This window comes from Dendrobium catenatum, unplaced genomic scaffold (assembly GCF_001605985.2).
Source record: "Dendrobium catenatum unplaced genomic scaffold, ASM160598v2 original_scaffold_273153, whole genome shotgun sequence".
NCBI classification, from domain to species: domain Eukaryota; kingdom Viridiplantae; phylum Streptophyta; class Magnoliopsida; order Asparagales; family Orchidaceae; genus Dendrobium; species Dendrobium catenatum.
The window spans coordinates 318,270-330,552 of NW_021591549.1; the positions used below are offsets into that span (position 1 = coordinate 318,270).

A 12,283-nucleotide genomic window follows, 5' to 3' on the forward strand; every position below is an offset into this window, starting at 1 on the left:
AGCAGTACAAAGTTATTCTTTTGAAGAAAATCAAAGTGATGATGAGCCTGCATTGGGTCTTGATCCTAAAGGGATGTTTTATTTTTAAGTGAGTTTATTTTAAATCTTCTTTTCCTTAATATACTAATGTTATCTTAGAACAAATCATCAAATTCACAATTGTTGTAATATTTTGTTATTTTTTGACATTTTTGTCATTATTCATAATTTTAAATTGCTTTATTTTTATAATTTTTGAGGCTTACGCCTCGATCCGCCTCGAGGCTTACGCCTCGTCTCGCTTCGCTAAGTCAAAACGCCTCGATTCCCGATTTTGCCTTTTAAAACGTTGATATAGCCTCATATAAAGGACTCAAAAATAAAAGACAATAATGCCCTTTGGACTTACACATGACCTCCCTTTAATAAGGGGTAAAAGTGGAAAATAATAAAAACAAATACAAACATAGAGTAATAAATGACAAATACATAATATGACTCAAAAATACACCGGCTTGATCATGACCGTAGATCGAAGGCCATGTCTTTTATAGACTTTCCAAGCTCCGATGCCCCCATCATTCTCCCGTGGTGGGAAAAAGCTCGATTCCGTTGAGTAAGCGTCTTGGGCGCTCTCATAGATCTCCAATGCATCAGGGTCAATCTGATGTAGCTCCTCACAATTCAACCAATTATCCTCTAACTCAGGTTTGCCTCTCCACCTGATCAAGTACCTTCGTCGTCCACCTTCCCTTATGGAGATGATGTTATCACTCAGAATCGCGTCCACCTTTTCTGCCATGGGTAATTTGAGAATATTTGGGAGTGGAGCTAGGTTTGGGTTCTCACATGGTGGGGTCACATCGGGCTGCTGTATGAGTGGATTTGGTGGGTTGAAATCAAGACCTTCATATGCAACTAGATCTTCTATGTTAAAGGAGGGATTGATGTTGAATTATGCAGGCAAATCTACTACATAAGCATTATCATTGATTTTCTTAATTATCTTGAATGGTCCAGCACTCTTAGCATGCAACTTCTTAACTGTTCTCTGTGGGAACCGTTCCGGACGAATCCGCACCATCACGGAGTCACTAACCTTAAAAGTTTTAAATTTTCATTTAAGATCACCATACAATTTATAATCATTATTGCTCTTTTTAATTTGTCATGCAATTTCTTTATGAAGTTCATGCATATGTGATGCAAATGAAGATGCAGACTCAGAAATCCTATACCTAGAGCATATGGGTATAAGGCCTAGTGGTTGTCTAGGTTTGAACCCATAAATAATTTTAAAAGGACTTAGGCCAGTGGTTTGGTTCACAGAATTATTATAGGCAAACTCAGCTGTTGGGAGAATGAAACAATCCTTAATATGCTCGCCTACCAAGGACCGTAACAGATTGCCTAAGCTCCTATTGACTGCCTCGATTTGACCATCAGTTTGTGGATGAAAGACTATGGAGAAATGCAATTTAGTGTCCATTTTCGTCCAAAGGGTCTTCCAAAAATAGTTGGTGAATTTAACATCCCTATCTGATACAATGGTTTTGAGTAAACCATGTAAGCGGACAACATCATTGAAATAAAGTTTTGCAATGTGGGAGGCGTCAGCTGTTTTGGAGCAAGGTAGGAAATGAGTCATTTTAGAGAATCGATCTACGACAACACAGATGACGTCATTCTTATAGATAGTCTTTGGCAGGCCTAAAATAAAGTCCATGCTAACGTCCTGCTAAGGACAACTGGGTACAAGCAGAGGGGTGTAATGATTAGTATTTTGCTTGCGTTGTTTGGCCAGCTGGCAGTTGTGGCACCTGCTGACCATCCTACCGACATCTCTCTTTAAACTGGGCCAATAAAAATGATACTCCACGGCTTCTATCGTCTTATCTCGTCTGAAGTGACCAGCGAGGCCTCTGGCGTGGAGCTCTCACACAAGAAATTCTCTAAGGGAGGTGCTAGATTTGCAAAGCTTTTGAGCTTCGGAAAGATAACCATCCTCCAGAAGAAAATCGTCTACATGGCGTGTGTTGCCCATGGATAGGAGAGAGTAAGTTTGCTTGAAGTCAGGGCATTCCAAATAGTTTCTCTTTATTTGGTCAAAATCCACGATTTCAGCTCTCATCTCAGTGGTAGTTATCATACGACGACTGAGAGCATCAGCAGCTTTATTCTCAACTCCCGTCTTATGTCTAAGGGTATAAGTATACTCATGAAGGAATTCTACCCATCGACTGTGATGTGCATTTAACTTCTTTTGGGAGTTGATATAACGCAGAGCCTCATGATCCGAGAAAATGATGAACTCTTGCGGGAGCAAGTATTGTCGCCAATAACGAAGAGATTGCATCACTGCGTAAAACTCTTTGTCATACGTGGAATATCGCTGCCGAATATTATTTAGCTTTTTGCTGAAGTAAGCTACCGGGTGACCTTCCTGGGATACGACCCTCCAATTCAGACCAGCGAAGCATCGTAGGTCACTTCGAAGACTTTGAAGAAATCAGGAAATCTCATCATTGGGGCTTCCACCATTCTGTTCTTAATATCATCAAAAGCTTTGGTGGCGGCCGGGGTCCAGTGGAAATCACCCTTCTTCAAACAGTCAGTGATAGGAGATACAATGGTGCTGAAATTTCCGATAAATCTCCTATAGAAGGTGGCTAGTCCGTGGAAGCTGCGGAGTTCCTGTATGTTCTAAGGAACAAGCCATTCTACAATGGCCCTCATCTTCTCGGGATCTGCAGAGACCCCTTGGGTTGACACAATAAAGCTCCAAAAGATAACACAATGTACAAGGAAGGTACATTTCTTAGAATTGGCATAAAGTTATTCATACCTTAAGACATCACAAACTTGCCTTAAGTGGTCCAAGTGCTGACTCATCGACTGACTGTAAATAAGAATGTCGTCAAAGTAGACAATGACAAACTTTCCCATAAAAGGGCGCAACACTTGCATCATCCTCATGAAAGTACTCGGGGTGTTACTCAGCCCGAAAGGCATGGATAACCAATCGTAGAGACAATCTTTGATCTTGAAGGCAGTTTTCCACTTATCTCCAGGTCGGATCTGGATCTGGTGATATCCACTCTTGAGATCGATCTTGGAGAATAGAGTGGCACCCATCATCATATCAAGCATATCGTCCAGCCTCGGAATAAGGAAACGATATTTGACAGTTATTTTGTTGATAACACGGCTATCAACGCACAATCGTCAAGATCCATCCTTCTTAGGAGTAAGAAGGGCTGGCACCGCGCAGGGATTGTGAGATCTCGTTCCCTTACTGTTCCTCTCTGAATTGCAATATAAGACTATAATTGGAGACTATAGATGACTCTGGTAAATGGCTGGGTTAATCGACATTCTTTCCAAGTTGCATCTTGGGGCATGACAGGGACTAAGACTCTCTTTAATGAAACCTCGCTGCAGTAACTCATCTACCTACTTCTTGAGTTCAATATGCTTCGTGGGGTTCATGCGATAGTGTGGCAGGTTAGGGAGGTAGGCTGTAGGGATAAAGTCTATTGCATGCTGAATGTCTCTAAGTGGAGGTAACTGATCTAGAGATCATCAGGGAAGACATCAACAAACTGTCCCAGAATGGATTGGACTTTCTGAGGGATAGGTTCGTCAGATTCATTGGGAATCTCACAACCAACTAAGGCATACAGAGGTGAGCCTTGAGCGATCTCAGAATCTAGAACCTTGGCGATGACCAGGTTTAGTCCTTTCTTGGACTTAACATTTGGATTTGGAGTCATCCATAACCCGAGGCTACGATGGTAAAAGCTTAACCTTTTACCCGCATATTCGAACACGCAGGTGTTCGAACGCCCATAGATGTGTATATCGTTGTCAAAAATCCAAGGACGACCTAAAATAATTTGTCCCACATCCATAATCAGCACATCCCACCAAACATTCTCCTTATAGTCAGCAAAAGAGATAGGTACGATGCTTCGTTCCTTCACCTTCAAGATCGTGGAGTTGACCCATTCTACCTTATAAGGGTTGGGATGAGGAACGGTAGAAAGACCCAACTTGGACACCATGCTGGAGGATACAATAATGATGCAACTGCCACTATCCATGATGACCTTACAGTTTTTATACTTGATTTTGATGTAGGTGTGAAAAATTGCTGTCCTATGCCAGTCATCGGTGGGAGACGAGTGTGACAGCGCGCACATCTCACCACGCAGATGGGAGAGGTGTCCAATTTCTGAAGGCAATGGAGGACAGCAGTGTCATCATCATCCTCAAAGAATTCGCCTTCATCCTCTACTTGGTGGATTTGATCAACCTCGGGCTCTAAATCTTCCTCAGTGATCTCCTCGATAATCGAGACTTTATAGGGACTGGAGCACTGAGAAGCAATATGCCCATACCCTTGGCATCGAAAGCACTTGGTCCCGAGACTAGACCAAGGGGTATCCGGGGTGGGAGGTTTACTCCTAAAATCAGATCGAGTGCAAGAGGACCAGTGGGTGGTCCCTGGGGTCGGCCAGGCAGTGGGAGTGTGAGGAGTGGAACTACCAGAAGTTCTGTAGGCCAGCCTAGAATCATGGGATCGACTCGGGTGCTGGGAATGGGTTTCCTCCAGATCTAACACTAAGTTGTAGGCGTTCTCAAGTGTAGTGACGTTCCGAACAAACAGCTCATTGTGAAGATCCTCTTGTAACCTAATACGAAATATAGACATGATCTGCGCGGGGGTGGTAGAGGTCTCCCCTTTGCAGCGAATCAGGTAGTCATCAAAGGACGCGATGTACTCCTTAACTGGTTTGTTGCCCTGAGTCAGCCTATTCCACCTATCCAACAATATGGGAATGTACGAGGAAAGTACTTCTGCTTAAGTTCACGCTTTATGGATGACCAATCAATAATGGAATACTCATTGCGGGCTTCTCTAAGGCTTTCTAAATTGGACCAGAACTGACTCGCCTTACCCGTGAGTTTCATCTCGGCAAAACTAGCCTTCCTAGCCTCAGAGATATTATATCACTTAAAGAAGCTATCCATATATTTGACCCAGTCAAGGAAACGCTGGGGATCGAGGGTTCTATCAAAGGTAGGAGCATCAACTTTAATGTTTTTCATTAGTGGTATGCCAGGGTCATGATTATGGTTGTGTCCATACTGAGGAGCTTGATGAGTGGCACGATGCAGCCTCTCATCCTGGTAGGTATCATCCCCATACATAGAAGGAGGTCTAGATGGGGTGTAGGGGGTTGGATGATCCCAAAAACGTTCAAATGTGTCGAAACGTTCAGTTGTGTCCCTATGAAGTTCAGCTAGGTCGGCTTGATTCTCTTTGAGTTGCTGGCTAATTGTATTAATTTGACCTACCTGTAAGTCTAAAGCCCTCCCAAGTTGTTTCGGGTCCATTGAGATTCATACGGGACACCTACGGTGACTAGGATGTAAAGGACAACAATTTATATGAATGAAAGCACACTTATAGCTTCAAAACAGATGCAGTAAATGTATGGACAACAAACATAATGATGCTAAATCAAAGGAATGCAATGTTGGAACAACTAGCAAACTGTAAAGATGATAAAGAAAACTCTACGATTGATCATAGTACATGCACTAAGAGCAAACCATGCTCTGATACCAGATGATGCAGAACTAAATATGCTTTTGATGAATGCGATGAGAACTTGTAGGATCTTGATAAGAACAAATAACAATTAAGACTATTAGAAATCAAAATAATAAAAGAAAACATAAGAGGGGTAACTACGCTTAGGCCAAATCACATGCTAAGTACTTAAATTATCAAAATAACTTAGAATCTCAACAACATGCAAATTAAGTAGTCATTCAACAAAAATCCCTAATCTAACATTGATATAAACAACATAGAAAGTAAAATCGAATCCTACGTTTACCAAGCGGAGGCAGAGGGCGAAGCACGAGAACTTTGTGATTAAATCACCACCTACAAGGTTAGCGGATTAGAAAGATAATTGACAAGGGAAGAAGTTCACCCTTGCTATTGTCTCGAAACAATTTGTCGCTGGACGTTGGCAAGATGCTCGGCGATTGCCTCCGAGAGTGTGAAGATGATGCACGTACTCTTTAATAGAGTTATCAATTTATGTGTTGAAATCGAAGAAGGTAGAGTGGAGGATGTTGACGTTCTCGTACTCGTCGTAAGCAAATCCGTAGTCAAGCTATGGTTCGGCCATTCATCGGTGTTGAATGATTGATGTGCAGACGAGGATCGTAGTTGATTCCCTTGGTGATTTCTCTAGGGAGAAAGAAGTTTCTCTCTAGATTTTAAATGGAGGGAAAGGTGGGCCGACCACTAAAGGAGGGAGGGGGAATTAAACTTGGTTCAGATTTTGTGGAGGGAAAGTATTTCAAACAACTCCTTAATTAATTGACAATGCGGTCGAGTGATACCTCTTTATATGGCCCAAATACTTCACAAAATAAGGTAACATTAACATTTATTCACATATATAGTGTATTTTCTTATTAAAAAATAAATAAAAGAAATATAAATGAAAAAATAAAATCAGCATTTCAAATTCAACTCAAAGTGGAGCTTTTGATCAAATGACAACAATGAGAACATAAAATGATTAAGAACCCCATAGGTCCTCCTTAAAAATGCCTAACTTGAAATTCTTGCATATTTGAGAGAGTGATGATATACTTTCTTGTAGTTTCTTCTTCCTCTCTTGACTTGTGTAATTTGAAACTTTTTGTCCGTTAACTCTTTAATGCTAATGTTAAAGTCAACAGGCAAAAGTTAGGGCATCCCCAACTATGGATGGTCATCAAGAGAAAAAATCTCAGGTTGATTTGGATCAATAGTTTTGTTAGTTGGTGTGGTTCTAGTCATACCCCTTGGGCTAACTTTTTAGTAATGCACTACTTCCAATAAAGGATCTAATGTTGATTCAAAGTTAACAAATTAGATCAAAAGTAGACAAAACTGCTACCATTGTATTAGAATATTGGTTTTTTGTCTGTTGAATGCTCTTCACTGCCTCGATTTCTAGGAGGTTTATGTAGTTCTGGGTCTGGGTTGAAACATCCTGAGAAGTAGTGACAAAAAATTTAGGATGAAGAATAATGTGAAGGAATTCCTTCAACATCCACCTTATGCCAATACCTACAAGCAGTAGACCTAGGAAAATCTTCTTCTTCAAGGGATGATAACATTCATTTGCATTATAATCGTAGCTACAAATAGCCTAGAAAGCCTAATAATAGCAACATCTTATTTGAAGTTGTTTATAAAAAAAATGGAACAAAGAGAGTATGTAATAGATTGGTTGAATAATGAATCTAGAGATAAGGAAAAGCAATTCAAATGGGAGTAATAGGTAAGGCATACACTAAAGCATTTGCTTTGGGAATTCATCAACATAGTATTAACTATTGGAGAAGAGTTTTGAGTAATACGATTTGAGGAATAGCTAGATAAAAATATTATCAGAATAAATAAGCCATTTGAATAACCCCAACAAATATCACATTGTCCATGAATCTACGAACAATCTTCATATTGAGCCATCCATAGAATTACATACATGAGAGAGTAAGGAGATGCTTGTAATAGCCTCCAAATTTAATTTCACTGAAATTTTTGTAAATATGAAATTTTTATTGGGAGTGCTACTATACTTTGCTTGTGAAGCGCGTGGACGCTAAGCCTAATTATCATACAACAATATCAAATCTTTATCCTACTACATGGGGTCGGCTACAGGAATCCTTTTTCTCCATTGTTTCCTATTAAGAGGCAGTTCTTATATATATATAATAATAATAATAATAATAATAATAATAATAATAAATTGTTTAATTAGATAAAACATTATTATTTTTCTAGCATTTGTGTTGTTGACTTCTCTAGTGAATTTCTTGTCATTCACAGTCTCAAACTTTCGTTGCTCACATGTGGATGCATTTTCTTCTTTTTCTTTTGCTTATGGTTTTGATGGTCTCTGGGCTTTTTTAGGTAATCTTGGCGTGATGCACATGCCACCGTTTATTCTTGCAAATTGGGTAACATCTGAGTGGTTTTTTGTTGACATTACGATTCAATTAAGTGCTTTCCATTGATGTCTCATTAGATCAAATCGGATTCTAGGATACATGCAGAGGTCAATGAGTGCAATATCACATGACATAAAAATTAGTATCACACGTCTTAAGATGATTTATAGTATGGTGATTTTTATGTTCATTTATAGTGAAATAGTAATTAGTACCTTTCTATGATGATATATTAACATGCAACCACATTAGGCTTAAACATACATATCTATGGTTGACTCATTATTCATTTATGATTTCTTTTTATATCTGAATATATTTATAGTCGATTTTACTATGACACCTTGAATCCAATAAATTATGTGCCAACAACAACAATGTCAAGTCTTTATCCCACTACGTAGGGTCGGTTATATGAATCATATTTTTCCATTGCATCATGTTAAGAATCAAATTCTCATTTAAATCAAATAAAAAAAGGTAATTTTTAATATTTTTTAACTAAGTCTTTTTAGGTCTACTTCTAACTTTTTAACATAGGAATCTAATACATCTACTCTCCTTATTGAGTTATCGGAATGTGGACGTTTTGTGTGCCCAAACCATTTAAGGAGTCTCTCTCTAATCTTATCTACCACTGGAGCTACTCCAACGTTTTCACTTATATACTCGTTTTGCATTCTATCTCTGAGAGTGAAGCCATTCATCCACCTGAGCATCCTCATCTATGCAACAATTTAATTTAATTTTATGCTTCTCTTTTAGTAGCGAACCTTTTCACGTGAGCGCCAACCTATAGATTTAATGACTTTTTTTAACCCATTAGCATGACTAGCCGATACTAAAAAAGATTTTATCAATCTACACATCCATTGCGGCGTTCATGCGTACGCACACAAACATAAACACATGGGGGGGGGGTCAAAACATTACCTTGTCTCTTGGGATGCTGGTTGCTTCTCGGTTTGGGGCTTCACTCTCAGTTTTTGGCTGTGGAGCTACTTTGTATCAGCTCATTAATGCTTGAGTTGCTGTTTTTCAGCTCAGTAAAATGGATAATTTAATTTCTTTTTAGCTCATTATGAGGATTTATTTGGTTCATTCCCCATTGTCTTTGGCCCTTTGATTTCCTCCCCTTGGTTCCTTTTCCCGTGACTGGTTCTCTGTGCCCCTTCGATTTTCCTCTCTCTTATCTACAAACCCATCTGCCTTCCAAAATTTACCCCGGAACTTAGTTTGTTAAAACTCCCTCGCCGAATAAGAATAGCGCGGCGGGGAGGCCGGGGCCGAATTTTCGGAGCCCACACTTACCTCTTTCTTCTATCCGCAAGTTCGACGCCACTTGTATCTTTCTTCTCTTATCAAGGAATGCAGCAAGTTTAGGTGTTTGTTTTTTTTATGTTCTAAATATGAGTTGTAAGGTGTTGTTTGGTCTTATTAAGCATGTAATTTCTTATCCTAGGAAGTCTGTTTCTTTTGCTTTCAAAAATTAGATTTTTTCTATTTTTTGCTTGCATTATATATATATATATATTCTATACATTATCGGTAAGTATGTAACAAGTGTTTTATAATAAATATGAAACATGTTATCTTCATAATAAAAAATGATTTCTCTAAATAAATTTATAGTATTCAAAGGAGGCAACATGTATGAAATGGATGTTGATACTACATGAATCATTTCAATTTTAGGGATTTTTGTAATAACAAATCAAGACAAAGCTATGCATTTTACTTAGTATTTCATTATGATCATTAAATAAAATCTATGAAAATATGTGCATCAAAATCTGAATAACAAGTATATGTCTGACAATTTATAAAATATCCAAGAACCTATTACAAATATCAAGGATAGTGCCTCAACAAAGAATGGTATGTTATCTTTCAATAAATAAAAATTACTTACCTCAAAGCAAGTGGTATAAAATTCCAAAATTTTTTAGATTAAACCTAATCAAGCCAAATGGATATCAACTAAAAGGTTTTTCATAATAAGGACCGTGATATAGGTGCATTCTATTTAGCATAGATTACACCAGAATCTCCCTAAATTAATTGTTATCCTTGTGGAATGATGTCTATACTATTAAACCTAATCATAAAGGTTATCGTAAAAGTATTAAATCAATGCTTGAGGCTAAAATTAACCTCTCTAAAACACTTTAACATACTTACCGAAAGTAATGAGAAAAAAACGATGATGTGAGTAGCCAAAGATCAAGAACAAAAATGCAATAAATTTTCTATAGAGAGTAAGAACAATAAATTGATTATATTGCTATTGAAAGGATGAGAACAAAAATGTTACCAGTTGAGGATTTACCTTATAAATGTGCCAACTTAGGTCAAATTTATGAGAGGATGAGGAAGGTGACAAAAGTTTTATGCAGGTTATTACAATTGGTAACATTTCTTTGAAATTATTGATGATGCTAAACTTGTGGAGGAAACCCTTACCACACTTTTGAATTGTATTACTACCTTACATGAAGCTTGGAGATGGGTATGCTCAATCAATTTTATTCCAACCACCTTCCTAACTAACTTTTAATTTCTTTTTCAAGTAATATTCTATCCATCTTTCCTCCTAACATTTGAAATTTGTAAAAGAATTACAATAATTATTGGAATTAAAAAAAAATCATGTAAAGCATTGGGACTTGGTGTCTGAACCACTTTATATTGCATTTGACTTCCCATCGGTCAACCATTGTAGGAATTCCCTTTCAAAAGCACACTTAACTTTAGAGTTCCGGATGAAACTCTAATTATTACACTAAAAGGTATCCACATATTTGAGTGTAAGTCCTTACTTTAAGTGCTCAATATTTCCCTTCTTTTTTTTTTTGACGGGGGATTTAATTCATCGTATCCTCTTTTTTGCCTATAAAAGTTCACCATCTTAGAAATTTGCTAGGAGCCTCTCTTTTGCCCGGATGTGATTACTCCTCTTTCTCATTGACTTCCCTTGTTAGATTTGGGATATCATAATATAGACATCTCATATCATTTTTCTAAACCTAACAACTGAAATCTTAAATATTTATTAGACTTCAGTTCTTACCCGATAGTCTAATATCGAACCATATTGAGTAATCCTTATGGTAGTACTTTGAAGACTAAATCTAATAACTCTTTTGGATCAAAGAATTAGGTATCAACTATAGTTTGGTTGGGTTGGTTATGCTATTGAGTTCCGTTATATTGGATAGCCTATCACTAGCAACATTGTTTTATTTTATGACTAATGCTTTTTTCTTTCATATATATGAAACACGGATGAATGTCTATTCGTTTCCTTTTATTAAGTGGTTATTTGTTTGCATCTACAGTTCCGATTAATTTGCTTTGGGTTATTCAGTTTTATTATAACTGTTAATTCCAGTGGGAGAACTCAATAGTTTTTCATGCCATAGATTCTCCGGAAGTTGACCGTATGATTATACCCTCTAATTGTGTACACATATATGGACCTATGAACTCTGGTTATATTAACAAACGAAAGGAACTTGACAATTTTAAAACTTATAAAAAGCCCAAGCATCAGTTTTCATGATTTTGTATTAAATATTAAACAAATTGCAGTTTGTCTTCTTTGCAGTTTCTGGGACTAATAGAGATTTTCATGTCCTTGAGGAAGAACAGCTACCTAGCAGGTATATTGCCAATGGGTGAAAGACAATTAAATGAAGTTTCATTTAACCATTTTGTAGTTGCGTTTAATTGAAACACTTGGTCTTTGTTATCTCCTGCTTACAATTAAGTGTAATAATCCTAATTACTTCTTGTGATTATTTTTATTTTCTTAAAGAAAAAGGCTTTTATTAACAATCAATGAAAACAGTGTAATACGTTGCATGTGCACAATACTGCGAAATGAAAGAGCAAAAAACAAAACACACCATGAAGGGCAACTAGATAACAATGAAGCATGGCCCTTCTGTTAGAAGAGAAGAAATATAGAACTTACAGTTTTGTATAATTTTTGAGAGTAATAATATAATTTGTTGTCATTTCTGCCCCTCATCGCATTTTGAAGCTTTTTGTCCATTAGCTCTTTTGTACTAGAAATTCTAATATTAGAGCGAACAAACCAAGTTTGGATTATCAATATCCCCAGCAACATGATACCCATTAGGAATAAAATTCTCTGGAGGATTTGAATTAATAATCTTGTGAGTAGTTGCAGGCTAATCATTCCTATTGGCCTAACAACCATGGCATGCTTTAATTCTATTATATAATCTAACGTTGATTTGAAGTT

General features: G+C 37.4%; 1 protein-coding gene across 7 annotated transcripts in view; it reads left to right on the plus strand.

The window, feature by feature from the left end:
* Positions 1–12,283, plus strand: part of LOC110094827 (protein PTST homolog 3, chloroplastic) — a 57,616-nt gene that overhangs the window by 7,813 nt on the left and 37,520 nt on the right. For all 7 annotated transcript variants that reach the window (XR_003699935.1, XR_003699936.1, XR_003699937.1 and 4 more), the window contains one exon: positions 11,621–11,675. Coding sequence is in view for 4 of the 7 variants with exons in the window: in XM_020820159.2 (XP_020675818.1) it covers positions 11,621–11,675 (55 nt within the window). In the remaining 3 variants the exon portion in view is untranslated. The remainder of the gene's footprint in view (positions 1–11,620; positions 11,676–12,283) is intronic.